Source organism: Corvus kubaryi, unplaced genomic scaffold, assembly GCF_017639235.1.
Source record: "Corvus kubaryi isolate FWS band 111438036 unplaced genomic scaffold, C.kubaryi_AGA036_p1.0 132, whole genome shotgun sequence".
In the NCBI taxonomy this organism is placed as follows: domain Eukaryota; kingdom Metazoa; phylum Chordata; class Aves; order Passeriformes; family Corvidae; genus Corvus; species Corvus kubaryi.
In genome coordinates this window covers 8,446,085-8,468,123 of record NW_024580666.1, presented here as the reverse complement: position 1 = coordinate 8,468,123, position 22,039 = coordinate 8,446,085, and the positions used below count along the sequence as shown (strand labels likewise).

At 40.8% G+C, this 22,039-nt stretch overlaps 1 protein-coding gene across 1 annotated transcript; it reads right to left on the bottom strand.

Moving 5' to 3' along the window:
* Nucleotides 1-548: 548 nt before the first annotated feature.
* On the bottom strand, nucleotides 549-21,945 carry IMPA2 (inositol monophosphatase 2). The gene is made up of 8 exons (XM_042031771.1): nucleotides 21,814-21,945; nucleotides 15,558-15,691; nucleotides 10,982-11,086; nucleotides 9,591-9,636; nucleotides 7,243-7,351; nucleotides 3,651-3,759; nucleotides 3,353-3,504; nucleotides 549-2,523 (listed from the first exon to the last, which is right to left on the bottom strand). The coding sequence occupies exons 1-8, from the start codon at nucleotides 21,928-21,930 to the stop codon at nucleotides 2,408-2,410; spliced, it is 888 nt and encodes a 295-aa protein (XP_041887705.1). The 5' UTR covers nucleotides 21,931-21,945; the 3' UTR covers nucleotides 549-2,407.
* Between the last annotated feature and the right edge of the window lie 94 nt (nucleotides 21,946-22,039).

Genomic DNA, 22,039 nt, shown 5'->3' with positions numbered 1-22,039 from the left:
TTGTTGCTCCCCACACACACGGCCAGTTTAACATACTTGGACTACAGCCCAAATAAAAACCCAAACTGCATCCTGGGAACAAATGAGAACTTGGGAATGGGTTTCTGCACTTCTCCCTTCCTGCCTTGCTTGGCTCCCGGCTTTCCAAATCGCTGGCGTGTGCCATTGAAGTGGATGCACAGATTTCCCTGCTTTGCTGAGCTCCAGGAACGCCAGGGCACACCAGCCCTAACTGGGTCAGAGACTTTCTTTGTACAAGTGAGCTGAGCTGCTGGGAAACCTCCCCGGAGCCACGAAGCAGCTTCTCACACATGCACTGGGGGGGACAGGGTGAGGAGGGGGAGCGGATGAAGTGGAGCTGAGCTTCCCCCACACTTGATTCCCCGCCAGCATAAGCTTCCTTACAGGGCTTACAGGCACAGCACAAGCCCAAGCAAAGCCCCAGCTGCTCCCACGGCTGCCAGGGCTAAGCACCCTGGAATCAGAGAGGAATCACTCCGATCTCCTCTGTGCTCGGGAAGCGGGGGGAGAGTGAACAAGAGACAAGCGAGCCTATTAGCATTTATTATTTGTATTATTATAGCACCTCAGTGCCTAGTTGGGGACCAGAATCTCATCCTATTAGCACTGTGAAAACCCAGAGCCAAACTACTGTAGTCCCTGCCCCAGAGGGCTTACAATCTCCTTTTCCAAACAGGGGTACAAAGAGATGGAGAGAGTAAAAGGGAGCAGTGACAAAATGTTGATCACTGTGATGGAAAGTGTTGATTTTCTGCTAAGAACCATCAGCTTTTAAATGCTTAGTTGGATTTAGATATTCCTCACACAGTCAATATTTTTGTCTCTCTCATGAAAAAAAAATCAAGAAATCACACAGAACTTCCTGTTATATTCAGTGAAAAACATTTTTCATTGCAAGAAACACACACAAGGTTATTTGTAAAAAATATTGCTTAGTTTGTATCTTCTAAGCAGATATCTGAACATGTTTACAAAAACTACACATGCAGTGTACAAAAAAATGTAAAATTTTTAACCAACTCTTTTGGCTCATTCCTTTATTCAATTTGCACTCTTGCAAAAAAGAGATACCTTTTAATTAAATTTTTGATGAAAAAATAGAAGTGATTTCATATCAACTGCTTTTCTCGACATACTTGTATTTTCCTTGTGCTCATGATGTAAAACACAGTCTAAATAGAAATTATTGGCTAGATACAGGGATAGAGAATAACTGTGTATTTAGGAAATCTATGTAACTTGATTTTACAGGTTTTTCTGATAAAAAGTGTGATTACAATGTTGTGCAAGAAGGGCATGTGATTTACAACTTTTTGCAAGCATATCTTAAGTGCATATTTTTAATAACTTGCCTGTAAGGGGCCAAATCCTGCTGTTCTGCTCAAAGTTTCTCTAAAATCAACAGCTCTTTGACACTGTGCTCTGTTCTGCTGGCCTCCTGCTGCTGTGTGTCATAGTTAATACTGTGAATAACTCAGTTGGAGTTCAATATTCCTGATTTTGACTATAAGTACTCTATGGTAGTAAGTGTTTGCAGGTTTGAGCATCTTACAGAGGCCTACAGGACAGTATGATTTATGCCCATGCAGAGGGATGAAAGGAAACAAAACCAGCTGGGCAGCTTGTAAAACAATTAAACATTTTCCATGGTCAGCTCTGCTCTTTGCCATTCGGAGAGCCCCCGACTGGAATCACCTACGTAACCTAAACCATGACCTGAAAATAGCTTCCAATATTAGCTTTCTTCTCTCTATGCATTCTCTAAATTGCTGTAAACATCCAGGATACCCATATACATACACATACACACCTGGGTACATGTGTGCATACATATAAGTGTATATGCACACATATATATACACACACACAGACACACATACATGTACATTTATGGATACAGAGCTATGATGTCGTTAGGAAACAACAATGCCTTTTTTATTGCATTCTTAAGTATCATGGAACAAGGGTTTTATTATAGGCACACATCTCAACTACTCCTCCTTTACTACAGTCCTAAAGCTCATTTACCTGAGATCTGCATCTGTAAAAATAAAGTTCCATTTTTTTAGCTGCATGTTACAAAAGACTAAATATCAGCCCCACAGATATGAAATTACAACTTAATGTTGAGACTAATTTGCTACAAGTAAAATACTCTATCTTATAAAAAAGATACTGCTGAAAGAGATACATATTAAAAAGGAAACACGGTTCTTAGAGGTTTAAAAATCTCCCTATGCCTTCCCACATGGTAATAAATTTATAAAAAATATTTGACACAGAAAATCTCCCCAGAAATCATCCTGCTGCAATCACGTACCCTTCCAAGACACCCATCTTGCAAACGTTACACGGTTCAGGAGGGCAAACTCGGTACAGTGAGTATTTAATTCTCGTCGTCCCGTTGGTAGTGAATAGTTTGTATTTCCTGAGCTATGAACATGGCCATCTCTCTTGTGCCCGCGGCAATCACTCGGCAGGACATAAGATCCAGAGGTCCCCCTGAGGACAAGAGGATTAACGAGAAGTGTCTTAAATATCAGCCATGCTGTAATTAGATAGGGTCAAAAACATTGAAACAACTTCATACGTAGCTCCTTTTGGGGTGGGAATAACAGCCTAATTGAACAATGCCTACGTGGAAATCTCCAGCAAAAAATTATTTTGTAAAATTCTAGGTACAGAGCCAAAGTATGCAAGAGGAGCAGTGAGTGCTTAGATTTGTTCAGTAGCCAACAATAAATGCAATATTCCCTCTTCTAGCAATGGAAGAAAAATTAGTTCATTCAACACACCCTTCTTAATCCACCAAATCTTTCCAGAGTATCCAGGTACTGGTCACCAGTAAACCATTACTCTGAGATGTGTACCATCTAAATTAATTAAGTAATAATCTGGAGACTGTGCTGCCCTTAACTCCTTCTGAGTAATTTCCACTCATATATGTTCAAACTTGCATCCTCCTTTCCTGGGAGGATGTCTATGTTGAAATCTAATTGGAACATCTGAGCATATCTGCCAATCTCCTGGGCTGGTTCCTTACTGTAAATACGAGGCTTTAAGGAAATTACTCAGAGGCATAGAAACTCAGAATTCTGAGATTGACTCAGAACACCTTCAATGTGATGAAATCCTGTGCTGGAATTACATCAGTGTGTACAGAATAAACAGCCAGGGTCTAGTGGAGAGTACAGACTTTTCTACAGGATATTGCTAGAAATGAGCTAGAGACACAGGGGCAGGACTGGACTGAGGTGACACAGGTTGCCCTGAGGCAGCCACTCACTCAGTCCCCCAAAAGTCAATGGAAAAGGAAGGGCATTTTGCTCACCTGAAGTGTCTATCACAGTGCCACCAGCCTCTCTGATGATGACAGTGGCCGCTGCCAGGTCCCAGCAGTGCAACCCAAACTGGTAATAGGCGTCTGCAGCGCCGGACGCCAAGTGGCACAGGGCCAGCGTGGAGCTCCCAATGACACGGACCCTACACCCCACAGTAACACAAAGGAGAAAATGCTTTTGACTTCAACCTAGGTGTACAACACACTTGTTTCAGTCTTTTTTTTTTAATTACTTTTTTTAATGACTTTGTGGTCACAAATGTGAGACATGTACTGTAAAACATCTTACCCGTGTGCTTGGGCCTTGAGCAATCTCTCAATATTACCAAGGAACAATTTCAAAGTTGCAGGGTCACGTTTTGGACCAATTTCTGTTAAAATTAAGGCCTTCGAGATATCTGTAATGGTAGGGAGATGTTTCCATTAATTCAACAGCTTCCAGGAAGGTTCCATAAATTTGTTTTCAAATTAAACACTAATGGACTTTTCATTTTTATGTCCCTTTTTCTACCCCAAATATTTTCAAAGAATAAGTGACAACTTTGTATAAAAATTCAAGGAAGACTAAGTTTCTTCTACAAAATAGTCTGTTCTAAACACACTTAAAAAAAAAAAAAAGGAACAGGAGGATTAAAACCAAGAATGCATTCTTACATTCCTTTTCATACATAGTTTTATTTCATTGACCAGTCACCTTTTGGCAAATTCACTAATATTAGCAGTCAGCTAAAAATAATCCAGTAACCTAGTAAATGTTCATGATGCTAATCTGTTCACATTTGAAGACAGGATGGTTCTTGAATAGGGAATTTTAATGTAATTTGTTAACCAATTATAAACATTTGGGAACCCAGTAAGAAGAAAAAAAAGTTTCTCCCTAAATCACCAGTCACCTAGTAATAGCTCATTCTGACATTTCAAAGACCGAAGACACCTTATGACTGAAAAAACCCTTTCTTATGACAAATTAAAGCAGTATCTTTATTCATAATAATCTGTGACTGTTCTATTTGTCTTGTGCTCAGCAAAGGCAATGCTGTCCTAGAGCAGATGGAGATACCAGCCTTGTGTACAGTCAAAGGAGAGACTCACAGTGACTTGAAAGGTGTTGAAGCAGTCCTCACATGAGATCTGAATACTGCCAGGCTACAAGAAGTGTGTGCCAATGTAGGTGGAGGTGGCTGATCAAATGCCAAGTGTCCCTGCTCCTGCTGTGCCAGCTGAACGTGGAGGCATTAAAGGGAGGACAAAACTCAAAGGTTTAGCAGCTGATAACGCACTGACTGGGCTGCACCTCATGGCAGGTGTCACCCCCTACCCTGGGCTAAAAGCCAGGTATTCATTCAGGTAGGCAACCTCTACCTAGCTCTTACAGCTACCTGCATAAGCTGAAAGTTCTCAGCACAAGGAGCAAGGAGGTTTTCAACGGCAAATTAGGCTGGAGTGAGACACCATTTAATTAAACAGCCTACCAAAGAATTTAGTATTGCAGATGAACCTTATGGATTCAAGTAACATGGTAATAGGTACGTAATTAGATTAAAAGTTACAGAGTGTCACAAATATTATCTGTAGAACCATAGATTCAACTGCTGCTTTTTAAATTACTGCATTAAAATAGAAAAAAACCAATCCAGGCATGCTGTAGGGTATTTGTTGTTTAGCCACTACTAAAAACTCTGGATGGGGAAAGCAATCTGCCTTAGGTTATTTTGCATAACAGACCCAGTTTATAATCAGAGAACATTTAATGCTCATCTTATTGCTGACATGCACCAAGCCTTCACACCACACCAGTCATAGTTAGGCTGAGACTGAGGCAGTTATTCTTCTGAGTTATTAAATATATTTCTAATCGAGAATCTCCTCAATTTTCATCAAGGCTACAGCTAGAAATTGGATGAAGAGACTGAGGTAACTAAGAGGGAATTCTGCTTAGAAAAAGGAGCTGGCTGATCTCAAGACACTATGGGATTTCAGGAATTCAAGATATGAGATAAAATTTACTGACTATTCCTCATTCTGATAGAGGCCAAAATAAAAACCAACCCAGGCTTGGTAGAAACGATTTAACAGTGATATGGATAAATTTATGAAGAAAAGATCAATTCTGTCAACCACAGAAGATTAAAAAAAGAAAATACATTTACAGTATTAGCACATGTAAAGCCTGACATGAATCTAAGCATGAGAAGAAAGGATCACTTGGGACAACAGGGAAGATGGATCCTTCATTTAAGTGTATCATAACTGCGTGGACTCCCATACCAAACCTCTACAAAATTGGGTGTTGACAAAGAACAGTGTTTGCTTGGGCTGTGACTTCAGATGGTTAAATGTGAACAATGAATGTCTAAGTGTAGATCAACATCATACAACAATCCCATTTCCTGAAAACAAATGGCAGGAAGTGACATGACAGCTTAGATTTCAAACACATCATGGCCACTTCAGTTGCAGTGGCAGCTACAGGGAAACACAGTCTTGCTTCCAGGGTTGGTTTATTTCACTGAAGCCACAGCCTTTACAGAGCAACTGTGATTTAAAGCACTTAAAATATCAGTAGAAGTGAGATTAAAGCAGATCCAGCTTCACTGGTGAAAATTTCCCACCACCAAGTGATGTATCTCAAAACAAAGGAAAATTTCAAAGCATTTGGAAGGGCAGAAGATCTACTTCCCTTGCTATGGTATAGACAACCACATAGACTGGATGTCCAGAGAAAGGAAGACAGAAGTGACATGTGCCAAAATTGTTCATTGTTTAACTGGAAACCAGAACTCTCTGACTGCAAAAGCAAGGGAGGCCATTTCAACAGTGGTTCATCCAGCTCAACTGGAAGCAACCCTTGCTCTTCCTAACAGTCTCTGCCAGTATGGGATTTTTTGGAATATGAGATATTTGAACACTGAGAAAAATGTGATGTATAATCAATGATTAAAATCTTAGTCACTGACTTTACAATCCATCTCTCCAAATAGGTAGACCCCAGCTCACTATTAACTTAGCTGTATAGCCAAACTTTCCAAATTTCAGGGAGATTTTGATGCAGGGTCTTCTTGAGGCACTAAAGAAATCTGTATGTCAAGTTGCTTGAATTTACTGTGTTTTGAGCTCATTAAATCTCTCCTTGGGGTGAAATTTTTACTACCTCCTGTGTACAGTGGTGCACATTTTTGGCATATGTCTGCTTCCACCAACAACTGAGTGCTATGCTCTCCTCTGCATTTTAATTAACTAAAAGAAAACTTCTCTAAATAATACAAAATTATTGTTTTCTATAACCATTAGGTAAACAGACAGATCTATGACTTGGTTTACTGATAAAAGAATTCCAATAAAGCATTGACAAATTGTTGCTGGCTACTTGTACATCGAAACATACCTCACACACCAGAGCAAGCTGTCAAAGAACCCCTAATGAAGCATGCATCCTTTAATTCACTGTTAGCACATATGCCTACAGACATCATACACTCTGTGACATACAAGTTCATTGGAAAATAAGTGAACAGCAGCCACCATAGTACTCTGAATTTGATTCACCATTCCCATTGCATCTTGCTTATAAAAAGTTATGGCAGTGCTCAGCTGGAATGAAACTGGTGAATCTACACGTTCTTCCTTATTTTAAACAATGGTTGCGAAGCAAAATAATTTAGGATTATTTAAATAGTTCATAGTCAGATGTATATTTTAAAAATAAAAGGAGGAAAGTTGTGGTTTTTCAGGAAAAAACAAACACGAAACAACAAAATTATCATGCAGGTGAAATACTTTCCATCAGGATAATGATGTTCATTATCCTAATGATGATTTGCAACAACTCTGAAACAAAATTAACATATTCCTTTTAGAGTTCTAACAAAATCTAGACCAACCTGTCTCTTTTGATACCTGAAGCCTTTTGTCATTACAAAATGCCCCTTGACCTCTTCTACCAGTGTATAATCGTTCTTCAGTGCAGTGGTAAATTACACCAAATTCAAGCTTTAAGATTTTGAAAAGGAAAGAAATGAATGCAACTCAAATTACTCATCATAAATATAAACAACTACTAATGGCAGAAAGATCAGCAATATTTTAATTGGTACACATAATAAAGATTATACTGATGCTAAAAAACTGGAATAATTTTACTATTACTGTGATATTGAGATATAGGTCACATAAAATTCAGGTAATAAAGAGAAGTTAATGCAATGTGTTCCTGATCCTCTAAATTCTGACTCCCAGTTAGTTTCTGTTCACATTAGAATGGATTAAATACTGAGTTGATTTCAAATTCAGTTTAATGTTTTTACTGAAAATACGCAAGGCCTCTGAGGCAAGACTCTGAATGCTTTGCTTTCACTGGTGAGCAGTTACTCCTTGAAGCAACCCCACTGACCTCAGCTGGACCCCAAAGATTTGTGACACCAGGATCAATCAGGCATCCAAACTCAGCAGTCATGGCACACCCTTTATTAACAGTGGACGCTTTGGTAGGCACCTGCACTTTCGTGGTGCATTGAATTTGCCTGCTTTTTCAATCAAAGCAGTACACTCTAGTCACTTGCTCAAATCTTTCTCTGCAAAATCCTTTTGTGAGAATCTCTTGAAGTCACAGGACTCCAAGAGAAGGAGTTTGGACAAAAATACTCTCAATGAAAGCTTAAGAATGTGCAACAGTGGAATTTTTGTGGGAGATTCTATTTACCAATGAAAAGAGGGTCAGAATTAGACCCTAAGTATTTAAAATTTCTATTATTTTAATAGGCTCCATCAAAAGATTTTAAAGCACTTTACAAACTTCAAGGGTCAGCTCTGAAAACTGGCCCTAGGTCAGTAATAGTAGCATTATTTAATTTAGGGGTACACAAAAATTAAGTGACTTGCCCGAGGTGTCAGAAGCTGGCCACAAGGTGAAGAAAACATCTCAGATATTCTAGGCTCCAAGTTTTTTCCTGCTGCACTCAGTGTTCATCAGAGACAATTCAAAGGGAATAGACTGTCCTGGCTCCCTATCCTGAGGTCCCATCTAAACCAAGGGGTTTTTTGAGGAACACACTATTAATAGACTCTTTCCGTAGAGGCATCTGCAGGAATTTCCTCAGTAATGTTCAAGGCTTATAATCAGGCCAGTTCCCCTGTGTGTACTTTGGTTCCTCTTCAGTTTACTCTTTTTTCTGCTTGTCCTATTTGCTTAACTGAGGGTTAATTCTTTACTTTTGTTTCAGCTTTGTTTAGTTTACATAACCCAAAATATGCAGCATCAAAATCATGATGGTGTTCTAGAAAACATAAATAATAGAGCTGTCTGATAAAAAAATGTCATGTTCAAAAGGACCTTTGGTAATGAATAAATTTCAGAAAAGCATGGAAGTGTTTCTCTGCAATTTCCATGTTTGAAAAGTCTAACCAGAGAAGTATACAACATTATTCTGTTTAAATCAGTAAGAGGTACTAGCACATCTGAAAACTTGGTTGTTACTGCACAGACTTCTTGCTAGCTTTGCTTAAAGCTGTACATATATTTAAGATTGTGGAATTAGGCTGAAAGAGGCACATTCATTGGAAATTTGAGTAACTAGTTATTCTGTAGATATATGTCAAACTGTAAACCAGCAACATCTGGAGAAAAGGCACTAGCACGAATGAGCATAGCTAGGAAACTCAAAATGGCACATTGGAAGGCTAGGTACCTTCCCACCCTCACCATAATCAAGCTCTTAGGTGGTAAATATAGCTATTTTACTATGTTAAGGAAAACACCAATGCAGATTAAATGAACTATGCCCATAATTTTGCACTCCTCAGAAAATCAGTTCTACATTGACTCACAGCAGGGGTTAGCTTTCACAGATACTGCTAGCAGGAAAGAAGCAATAATAATAATACAGGAACACTGGGATGTATGTTTAAATTTTGAAGAGGCAGCGCTAAATTGAACTTACTATGGTTTGTCTAACTAAACCTTGCTCACACCAGTACTCCCTTTTCTCTAAATAAATCCCATAATACTTATAATAATTCATAGAATTCTCTTTTAATTGCCAGTTTCCATAAGAAAGTTTTGCAGGACTATGATTTTAGATGAGTAGAATATGATCAGATGCATTTAAAAAGCAGGGGAAAACCTGAGTAGTGACTGATTTTTTAAAAAAAATCATTTCATTTAAAGTTCCCACATGGTTTTGAGACTTCTAGCCAACTCTCAGGTGCCCATCTTAAAGAACATACTTCATACCTCTTTGTTAACAGCAAATCCAATGCTCACTGCCACTGTTGGAAATCTGTGAAAAATAAGAAATGAAGTAGTACTGCTGAAAAATCTCTCAACTTACTTCCTATGCATCCCCCTCAGGCAACAAAACCCCACATGGAGCACTGTGAGTTTACTTGTCAAAATGCACTTGACATTATAGTATCTCTCCTTTGTCAACCTCTTTAACTTTGTCAGTTCCTTTAAAAATTTAACTTAGTATTGGAGAAGGCAAGAAATGAACACATGAAGGCATTACAACTTTTACACTGAACACGTAGTGTACTTTAGGGATGTTTTTGATTTAGTGTAGCTGAATTATCCAGTATAAAATCACTAATGTTATAATAAGTCATTGCTTTCAAGAGCACATTTTGTTCAAGCTATGCACCTGAGATAGCAATTAAGTAGCATGGAGATACCTTGCTGCTGACACCAATATAAAAAGAAACCAGTTCCTCTATGCTCTCCTTTTTCAAAGTGATGATCACGTATTTAATTTGGTCCTTTTGACTACAGCATAATTATTGCAGTTTAAACAATGAAATAAATTAATTTCTTAAAAACATATATTAAAAGGGACTTCGAAAGTCCAGAAAATATTGCTAGAAAGAGGAAATTTTACCTAATTGCATGAAACATCATCACATGATACACCCCACCTCCCCTGGAATTCTGTGTAATTGCACCGAAAGTCAAGGAAATGCCTTTTTTTTTTTTTTTTAAATGAGAGTTGCAGTTATTTTAAGCCTCTAACTATAAGACAGAACCTACAGAGGGTTTTTAAGTAGAAATATTATGAATAGTCATTAGTTTACAACTCTAGCATTTGAACGGTGAATTAAAAGTCATCATTTTTGCAGCAACAACCCCCAGATTTAATTTTTGCGGAGGTACTTTTGAAATTTAAAACCAGTATCTGTGTCCAACTCCTTTCTCAGTGCTGCTCCACGCACACGCAGCGGCTGCACTTCCCGGGAAGAACGAAGCGCGTGCGTCTGACGGGGAGCGAAGAGCCCTCGCTCCCAGAGGGAATGTGCAGAACGCAGCCAGGCGCTGGGCCAGGTGTCCTCAGAGCGCAGCCTTGTTCCTCCACGCCGCCCAAGCCTCTGCTCGTTAGCCAGCGCTGGGCTGCGAGCGGGCCAAGAGCCACGGGCCGCGGGGCAGCCGCCAGAAACTCCAGCTGGCCCTGGGCTAGCAGCACAACCCCAGCCTCCCTCACGCACCACGCCGGCTACCGGGGGTAAAGGGATCACCCCTACGTGCGAGTCGAAGGAACAAACCTACCAGGGAAAAGCACCTTTAGGAGGAAGGGAGGAGCTGTGGGAAGCTGCATTTTGGGTTCAGATGCGTTTCCCAGGCCGCTGTCCATTTACCTGTGCACAAAGTTGCATGTTCCATCAACAGGGTCAATAATCCAGGTCGGGCTGTCGGTGAGGACACATTTTGAACCTGCAGCAGTGGATTCTTCTGCAATAAACCTGCATTTGGTGCAAGGGTGAAACAAGTATCCCAGATCATCAGCTTAGATATGTGACTTGGAAAGTCAACCCCATCATTCTGGTTTTTAAGAGATAACTTCTCTCTCTCTACATAAAACAATTTTGTATAAATGTTAACACACATACTGCTTTTCAAATTTAGGAATTGGTAACTTTCATTGAGGGAGAGTTCTTGAATCTACAGCATACTATTTTACATGCAAAAGAAGAACTCTATATCCACTTCTCCAATATGCCATTAAGGAAGTCATGAAAATGAATGCAGAAATGGATCTGAACTGGCATCCCTGGAACTCAAGGAGGAGATTGTTTTATGCAGACTATAATTTTATGGGTTAGGCCTGTCTCTTGCAGTAAGTAATATAAACTGCAAACTGTACCTGCTTCTCTTCTGCAGTCAAATCCAGTCAGCAGGAAATAATGCACTCTTAGAAAATCCACAATTTTGCTCCTACTTGTATTTTCTTACAGTAGTCTGACTCAGGAAATTAAAAGGTTTACAAAGGTGGACTTTCTTTTTCCCATGACACAGAAAAAAATCAACAGATTATTTTTTGTTTGTTTGTTGTTTGGATGCACAAGGCACAAAATTAAATCTGAGGTCATCTTCTCTTCTGTTGTTCTGTCCCAGTTTCTTTTAGCATTTTTTTTTCTCCTTTTTCCCTGGGAAACGAACATCCAGTTCTGGCACATTTCCTGTTGACCTTAATTATCCCTGCTCTCCCATAAACTGCTCAAGTCTCTTGCTGTAAGAGATGTGCAGGTGCTACTCTCACAGATTTTCATAAAGTCCTATATGCACAGAAGGAATAGAATCCAACTGCTAGTAGTGAATGTTGCTGGTGGTTTCACATTTGAACAGCCAGTAGTGGTAGTCAGAGTTCCTGCAAATGCTTGAAGGCAAAAAAAGCTTCTCTCAAAGACACAAAGAGAAAAAAAAAAGGATAAAGAGACAATGTCTTTTGCAAAAGAGTCCTTCCCTAGGACTAGAGTAGCAGCTATTTTTATTTTGTGTCTTCAACCTGTACAGAACAATTCCAGATAACACTTGAAGCCATGAGCTTAAAATGTTCTGCAGATAGCACAGGAGGAGTCTTCTTGAATTTTCCAAAAGCTACTCTGCCTGGACTTAAGTAGAAACAGACTATTTTGATGGCATTATAGACCCCCAGCTGGTACAGAGAGGGAATCAGGAAGTGTTTGTTACTATTTTCATCTCTGTTAAAGGAAACAGCTGAAGGACAAAGTGCTAGTGCACAACTGAGAAACAAGAAAGACTTGACCAAGTGTTTTAAACTCTCAGTTTAACATAACACTTTGCAGGCTCCTTGCTCTAAATATTCCACCACTTTGTCTTGTTGGTGCTGTATCACTTAACTTTTGCTTTTACAAATCCTGTAATTAGAATCCAAACCCAACCATGCTTTGTCTGTGCTGCTGGATGAAGAAGATGCATAGGTGGAGCATCTCACATCACACCTCAGATTATCCTTATTCCACATAAATTGTACCTCTGCGTCAACCCTCTGCCAGCTTCCCCAGCTGGAGCTTGAACTACAGCTGCTGTCTTGCTTTGCTGTCTTCCACCAAAGAAAGGTGAAATAAGACCCTCCTTAGAGACAGGAGTATTTCTGTGTAAGATGATTTGCCCTCAAGTTTCGCGAGCCAGTTCCTCGCCTTTCCCTCGCAGCGGGGGTGTGACACTGCAGTCCCTGAGCTCAGAACTGCTGACCTGGAGCTGGGGCACAGTCGTGCCGCAGATAAAGTCTTCACACTCAAGAACAATTTTTCCAAAATGGATGTAGGACAAATTAGGTGCACATTTTATGAAATCTGGGCTAAAGGGTAACAACCCCCCCCACCTTGCTGCTGTACAATACTGGGAAATGTGAGAGTCCCACAAGGTCAGCTTCAGATGTCTTGCTCTGTGTCCTGTAAAAACCTGCAAACTAAGCAAAACACTCAGTGCGAAGTACTGGAGTAAATTCTAGGAACAGCTTGAGAAGTGGGAGGGGTAACCACCTTATTAAAATAGTTAATTTAATATGCCAGCCTGCCAGCTCTGCTGACCTCTCTTCAAATCTGGATTACAGTTTACTCCCACTGAAAATGAGTCTAGTAATTTTAGCCAAGCCTTCGACTACATCTGTTCATGCCATGGTGCCTCTCTGAAATTCATTGCAGAAACAGCAGGGAAGCTGTAACATACCATAATCTGCAGCAGAAATGATATCCAGTCAAGTGCAGGAGACTCAAACTGGGGCTGTCCCTCACCTATCCTCTTATGGGGGTCTGAGCACAGAAAGCTGGGAAGCTAGAGTTGGATGTCACCGTCTTAAACTGCTGTGTCCTGATTTTAATGTCTACAGAATTAAGGCCAGAAGTAACACAAAAGATGCCAGCTTGTGTAATAATAGCAGGGGTAAATGTTGGGATAGCCCTTTGCAACCAGTAGCTCCTGGTAGTCTGGCCGTGCCCACCCACAGCTCATGGATCTATCCAAAAAAATATCCTTTTGAAAAGACTCACTGGGGGCACATCAGAGTACTAAAAAGTGAGCACAGATTAAAACTTGAGTGAAGTGTGAATGAAGATGATACACACCACTTAGCCAAGAAGAGAGAAGAAAAAAGAAACATGGGACAGAATTACATTTTGAACAGATTTTCCTAATATTTCTCTTTACTTCTGAGTACATTTCCAGTATCTCAAGACTCATAAGTGCCTTAGTGCAAATGGCAGATTCTAATGAGATCCCTTTTAATTTTCCTAACTCCTCAAGTCCATTTTTGATTCAGAGGATGTAAGAATCAAGATAATTTAGAAGAAAAAGAAATAACAGAAATCTTCAGTGCTGCTTGCAACAGCCAGGTTAGGGGAAAGACTGAATACAATTTAAATTATCTTTTAATATTTGCATTGTACTTTAATTTAACCCTTGATTGCTATTGTAAATTCTCCATTGCAAGTGTTTTAATCAAGTCTAGTTAAATTTAGTTTTAACCTATTGTTTCATCTGAATGCATTAATTATCTGAACAAATTCTAACCAAACCCAGCAACCACCAGCAACAAAATAAAATGTCTTGAAGAAATGGCAGTTCCTTCATTTACTTATAAAGTCATAAGTTAACTGTACAGGGTTGATAAAATCTGGGATTTTCCAGTTCCTAGGTCTACATTGACCTTACAATTTTTCTTCCCATTCTGAGTAGCTTGAGTGTGTCTGGTGATTTGCATTTTATGTGAAATGTGTATGTTTTACATTCTCTGCCAGACTGCTCAAGGAAAAAACTAACAAAAGAGTGGAGATGAGAGAAGAGCACAGCCAGCAATAGTAGAAGGAATATTACACAAATAATAGGCCTGTAAAGCCTGGCACTCTCTTGAGAACTGCAGCCAAGAACCACACATCATGCTGTACAGTACTGCTTCAATATGCCATCACACACAGCACGTATTTAGAAAGCCATATTTAGTATAAAATATGCTTTCTGCTCCTTCTTATGGTGGGTTTTTTTGCCCAGCAACATCACTGATCATCAGATTAGTAGCTGAACCCTTCCAATTTTCCTCTTTGTTGCTTTCTGCACAGTGCTGGAATGCAAGGCTCATCCCCATCAGAGATGCCCACAGTTAGAAGGGAGTCGGACACTATTTAAGGGATACACAGGCTTTGCACCGACTCTGCAGGAAACTGAATTTTATCCATTGAAGTGAAAAGGAGAAATCAATTGCAGTCTTTGCATCAAACCAAACCTGGCAGCTAATACAAACCTTCTCTCTAATCTGTGCATGAGCTGGGTTGTTATTTTCAAGTTGACCACAATAATTCAAGAGGAATGGACAACCTGATCTACTTTTGAAACCTTGGGTTTGCAGCCCATGTAGTAATTTATAGCCTGTTTATGAAGAGCCATCAAATAATGATGATGATGACAAACAGCCCTGCTTCTCACTGATCTTCTCACTATAGAAGATGAGGTAAATGTGATTAAATACATTTTTACTTGTCCTGATCTGGCCAATGCGTATGTGTGATGGCAACAGAAAAGGTCTGCAGGGTGGGACCTTTGCTAGCATATATTTCTGCTATATTTTTATAGATAGCCTTAGCATAATTCTTATACAATAGGCAACAGACCAGTATTCTGAACATCATGGAGATCCACATGAAACCTTCATCTATGATGTCCCTACAGGGGAAACATTGCTATTAAATACATATATCAAGAAACATAGAAAACATAAAGTACTACGTATAAGGAAACGGTACTTCTTAAAAAATAGGAGTCCTATGAAAATGTCCAACAGCAATAGGTTAATATATAACAAAGATACACAGACATAAGAAAGATATACAGACTTTTAAGGTTGCCTCTAAATACCAGTCAGATATGCAGCATGTAAAGGACTAAAAAAGGTTGTTGATAGTTTCTATAGGCACTCACCTGTGGGAGGGAAACTTCTCTTTCAGAACAGAAATAATTAAATTTTCCACAAAATGATCAGTTTCTGTCACAAGATCTGCTGCAGATGTCTTCGTGGACACTTGTTTTTCCTCTGTTAGAGCTTTCCTAATAATCTGAAACAGAAGTTCATAAATCAGATTTGTTGGGCATTCAGCCTGTGCATACTAAAATAGTATCTTCACTGAAAAAAATATAGCTAATCCTGAAAAACAGCTGTAGGCCTAATTCTACCAGAGGCTGTTCTAATTTTTTGACAAAAAAGTCCTTCTGAGCTAGTGAGTATTCATTGGGAATACAGCATTTTGAATCACTCTGCAAAAACCTCTCTTTACAGTTCAGAAAAGGACTGATTAAGGGATGCAACTAATGGAATAAAAGGATGATGGCAGTCATCATGATTTAGAAAATTACCAAAAGTACACACAAGATAAGAAAAAGCCTCAAGGCTCAGGCATTTTTCAAGGAAACCCATTTATTTTTTTGTAATTTATAGGGCTACTACCCCACTGTTCTCTTACTTTAAAAGATAAACAATAAGGCAAATTTAATTGGTTTCCACTTTGCCAACAAAGATACATAGTTGTTTTTTTTGTTTTTTTCGTGAGTTTTTGGAACTTCAGATGTGGACCACCCTCTGGTTCCCAAAGAATTGCCATATACTTAACAAAAACAAAAATTGAAGCTTTCTCTAGATATGAAACCAACGATTTAAACCTGGACTCTCTTCTGGAAATGTCTTTATCTGATTCTCCAGGGTTTTACTGTTACAAACTCAAGTACAAATGCACATATGGGAAAACAGTTAATGAATGCTTTTCCCAATTTTTCCCATTTCCTTTCTGTTTTGTTTTTCTTTCCACCTCTTCATTAAAAAGAAAAATAAAGGGGCAAAAGGAGATGCCTTATTTTTTAACCAGTGAAAATGGTAAATTATTTGAAATCAAGAAAACCAAAACAAAGCAAAAATTAAGCACCAGTTAATTTGTTTAGAATTATATCATCAAAACTCAGCAGCAATAAGATCAATATTCCAAGTCCCTTCTAAAATTTATATATTTCAATTGCTTAACTAAATTTCCATTGATCAAAGTATTTTAAAACCATTGAGAAATATTTGATGACTAAAGAAAACAGTTCCACTGTATTAAGGCATGGGAGAGGGAAGCAGAAATTCCCAAATGTCATCTCAGCTCTTGGTTTTCACAGTATAAAATATTATATTTGAAGGGTGTGCTAATTGTTCCAACAAATAATGGATATTGAGGACTGTTTCCTTAGTATAGAAGGTATCTGGACTAATGTTTCTCCTTTGTGAGCAGTAAAACATCAGTTGTGCCTATTTAGTAGCTTGTGAGGGCAGGTAGTACTTTTCAGTTTGAGGTCTTGCTAAAGTTCATTATATCAAAATATTAACCACACTTAAATCTCTTTACTCCTCTCAATGCCCTGTGTGGTTGTGTTGAAGGATTTACCGTAGAAGCATAAAAGTTTAACTCCAGCAAGGCCCTTGGGCTCCTCTTCAGCCCAAAGCAAAATCCAAAACACTCCAACCACCCCCAGTTGTGTATTCTAAAAAAACTGCTATGTTGATAGCTTTTATTTTATTTGCTCTTCTTTACTTTCTGCTTGGGACTTCACATAGTGAAATAGATGAGGAATGTCCTCCTTTTGACAGAGATTTTAATTTCTTCTTAGCAATGCCATGTTCTTGACTTCTATTCAGTTTTAATGCATAGTAGATTGAGATTTTTGCAGCCATTTAAATCAGTGCCGCTGCTCAGCAGGGCAGTGAGATCATACCTGAGCCTTGCTGGAAAAGGAAAAGTAGAGATGGAACCTCTCTTCTACGGATGTCTCTGCAATCAGCTGATTTCATTGCATGCTCTGGCACTTGATCTCTCCCATTTGAGTACAATCCTTTACACAACCCAGCTTCAAATTTAGTATTTTTCATTTCTGAGCCTTTACCCAGTTGCTCACGACCGTTTTTAACTTTAACCCCTGTCTGTTTCTCTGGTGGCCAGCATGAGGCTCCAGCCACTTTGGAGGTGGCAGGCCAGGGGTGTGCCTGCACTGTGAAGTGGTGGCTGATGGCTCTCTCACCCGTCTCCCACGCCAAAGAGCCACGACACATTTAGCATTTACCAGCCCTACCATGAGCTGCTTCTCTCCACTTCTTGTGCAAGCAATATGTCAAGAGGCGAGGAGGAGAGAAGGCACGGTGCTGGGCTGAGGTCACCAGCCACAAATGGGCACCACATCTGTGGAGGCTCACCCACAGCACGCAGGATGGACAGGTCTGATTCTGCCAATTCTCTGCCTCTTACAAAGGGCTTGACAAAGGGACCCCCATGCATTTGCTCCAACTTGTACAGGTATGCAATCCAAGCCAGAGTATTCCTATACAAGGATCACATTTCCTGCATAATTGATGAAAAAGCTTTTATTCTTTGGAAAATGATCAAACATCTCAGAGCAGTGTAGAATTCAATTTATGTTGAATAATCCCTAAAAGTCACCTGCCTACAGAGGAGTGTTAGAGCCTGGTGCCTCAGAGTATTTCGAGAGCATCACTCAACTCCTCTCCTTGCAGAAACCTTCCAATATGGTTTGTGAATACCTACTGCAATTGCCTGGTCTTTCCAGGACATGGGGCTCCATAAAAGTCTCACTCTAGGTTACAGGCGGCAGGCAAGCAGAAACCAAAGGAACTACAGGATGATGAAATGGAAACAGCTGATTGCACCTTATCCCTATTGTACAATGAAACTGGCAACCAAGATGCTGTAATTTGGCTGTAAATGTATTTTACTAGACTTTACTCCTGTACTAGCGCTTGTCCCTAGATTACAGAGATTTTTCAGCAACTTCTAAGCAACTGATTTTTGGGAGCATGTTTATTTAGAGCAGAGCCTTTTAACACTCTTAGCCCATGCTGCCCCTCCTCTAATGCAGATTTTATCCTAATACCCTGCTTGGGAGCATTTGGGGGGTTATGCAAAGTGAGGGACACTTACACCATTACACGAAGAGCACATCACAGAGCAAGACCCAGGCTGTCCCAGCTCCCTCCTTCATTTCCCATGGAGCGGGGGAAATGGAGCCACTGGGGCTCAGTGCAGTCTGTCCTGGACTCTTCCTTTTATAATGCCTTTGTGAAATTTATTCCAACAAAGCAGAATGACAAGAAGACAGAGGGCCAAGATGCCTTTTCCTCCAATACCTCCCAGGAGAGCCACCTATGGTAGTGTGCTAATGTCAGATATTTCATTTCACCATACTGCTTGCACTCACCACACACTTCTAGGAGTTCCAAGATGGATTTTCTTGCTTGCAATACTGTCCTGAAATATTTGCTCACTGATAAAATCAAACATCTAGATAAAAAGCATGAGTATCTGCAAATAATTCAGGAAATTCCAATCTAGCTTGCCAAAACATCTGTCCATGTTCCATAGAAAATAGCCTAACAATTTCCCCTGGGAGCAAACATCAGGGGAAAAAAGTCTTGAATTTTTAGAATACCAGTGGAAATTTTTTAAAAATTAAAAAAAAAATTTTTTTTTTAGTGGCATTCTGCTAGGTCTCTTATGCCTCATAAAATTATTTTCCGGGGGAAAAAAAAGAGAGGGAAAAAAAAACGAAAAAAGAAAAAAAAAGTTTGTACTTCAAAATACTATCTTCTAGTGTCAGTTTCTTACTCTTGTTTTTACCTGGATGCATGTTTACTCATTTTGGTGAAGCTTTTCCAATTCTGCAATTGGAGAGAACTGTGCAGATATTACTCAGTGCTCTTAACAGCATCAAAAATGCACGGACTGGTCATGCCTGCTTTTCTTGAGCAAAAAGTCATATCAAACCCATGGGTGTACTCTCATGAACAGAGCACGCAGAGTTTACTCACAGAAAAAAACAGAAGAGAAGTTTGAAAAAGCACAGTTATTTGTGGCCTTATAGAGTGAATTTTAAAGCAGGTCAATTACAGAGATTACAAAACCATGACCATTCTCGTTATGAAACAGCCATATATATATATTAAATGACAGCTTGTGATATTTCATAAAAGTAATAAGAACTAAACAACAGGATGGGCAAGAGAAGCAATGATTTGAACCCAGTAACAGAAGTTACTCCAGCAACAGCACTTTTGACACATATTCAAGCATCACTTCTTTATTGGCCTTTTAAGTTTAGATGAAACTATTCCAGAGTATAGATGCCTATCTGTCGGAAAGAAGATATATTTTACCTATAGTCATGAAACACAATGCAATACAAACCAAAGAGTTGTACAAGCCAAAAGGGGAGATCAGAAAACTGTATTACTGGTTAACTTTGCCTAGAAATCCAAAATCTGGAAGTGCACGTCTTTCTTCAGGTTGGTCTCTGTGCCAAGCCTCTTGCAGATGCTTTCTAACGATTCCAACCCTTCCTAACCTGCCATAGTCCTGAGAAATGGAGCACCTGAAAAGAAAGGCTGAAGCAGCAAAGTTTCACGCAGGGATGGAGGCAGGAGTTGGACCTTGGGAGACAGATTTCTGGAGATGGAGGTGAAGGCAGAAAGGTCTGAGGGATGGGGAGAGAAGCAGAAGAAAAAGATGACCTTGACTAGTGGAATTGACTGCTTTTGGTGATCAAAATAACCCCCATTTTTATCAATCAATTTTCAGCAAAAGTTCAGTCCTACCAAACCCATGTTACACTGCATTTTGTGTTCTTAGCTCTAGTTTCTTTTGGCAATAGTTGAAAGCAGATTGACACATAAAAAATGGAGCCTTACCTGCACCTTTTCTTCAAGAAGGATCCCCAATGCCTTTTGTAACAAAAAAGATTCCTTATCATGACAAAATTGGAAAAATTAAAAAAAACCCACACAAACCAGTTTCCAAAGTCCTACTTAAACAACATCCTTGGCTGGTTTAAATTTGGCCTGCCAAAGAAGCAGCTATTTCCTGCCAGTTGCAAGGTAGCAATGGCAGCCTGTGATTTAGGATTCAAGGATTAGTCTTATGGAATGTTTACTTCTTCCAGGAAAAGGTGCTCAGCTGTGATTTTCTGAGCAAGTGAAATGATTGGAGAAGGCTAAAGCTGTCTTCACAAATTGATATTTTGAGAAATAAGGTGTGGAGGCTCGAGCAAGTCATGAGTCTCTCTTGTGAAATGGCTGGTAGAATGACTATGCTGGAGAAACTCCTGTTTTGAGAATCTGTGAGAGCATGACCTGTCATCCTGATTTGGATTATCCATTTAGTCCCTGTATTATTAAAACAAGTCTCCTCTCCTCTGGGATTCCGTTCATCTTTGTGGGTGTATTCTACTAAGGAGAAAATATGTTTAATAACACACACTAAGGAAAAGTTATGGGTCTTGGACTCAAGACAGAAAAGGGGGCTTCTTAAATCACAGTGTATAGGTACAAAGCACGTTTCAAAATAGAACAGAATGGAAGCAAAAGAGAAAGACATTGCTGAGGTTTGTGCTTTACCCTGTTTCTCAAACAATCTGCTGATCCCACTTCTTGGCTCTGTTAGAGCTGGTGAAAATTTTGCTGCTACATATAGTAATATATGGGGTTGGGATGTCTCCTGAGATGACTAATCCGCTGTGTCAAAACACGGATTGGAAATAAGCTACTACAGACCTTCACCACACAGCTATTTGTCCCTAGCAAGGGAATTTCAGCCACTCTGAAGACTGCCATATCTAACAAGACAAAACCTCCCCGACACAGTTGTTTTTCTCTGCACAAGCTGCTCGAAAACAAATGCTGGCCCCGAAGGATGCAGCCCTCAAGGGATGGGGCCGAGGGATGGGGCCTCCCAGGGAAGGGGCTCCCCCGAGGGATGCAGCCCCCGAGGGAAGTACCCCCAAGGGCTGGGGGCCCACCGCCCCGGGCTGCGGCCCCGAGGGAAGTGGCCCCGCGGGATGGGGCCCCCCGAAGGATGGGGCCCCGAGGGATGGGTCCCCCCCCAAGGTATGGGGCCCCCCGGGATAAGGCCCCTGCTGCCGCCATCCCTCCCGCGGCCGAGGGCTCCGGCGGCGGCCCGGCTGAGCGGGTGCTGAGCCCCGCCGCCCTCCTCCCCGTCCCCAGCTCTGCGCACCAGCCCAGCGCCCGCACGGCCCTTCCTCAACCCGCGCCGGGAGAAGGCTCCTCCGGCCGCGGGGCAGCCCAGCCCAGCCCGGCCCAGCTCGGCCCGGCCCCGGCCGGGGGCGCAGCGGGCGGCGCGGCTCTCACCTGCCCGGCACGGCGCGCCAGCTGCACCGCCACCTCCGCGCACTCCTTCCAGGGGTCCCCGCCGCCGCCACCCGCCGTCGCCCGCCCTTCCTCCTCCTCCTCCTCGCACGGCTTCATCGCGGCGGCCGCGCTGCCCGGAGCGGGGCCGCGGGGCGCGGGGGGCCCGGCTCCCCGCCCAGGAGCGCCCGCCGAGGAGGATGCCCTGGGCGCACGCACCGCCCGGCGC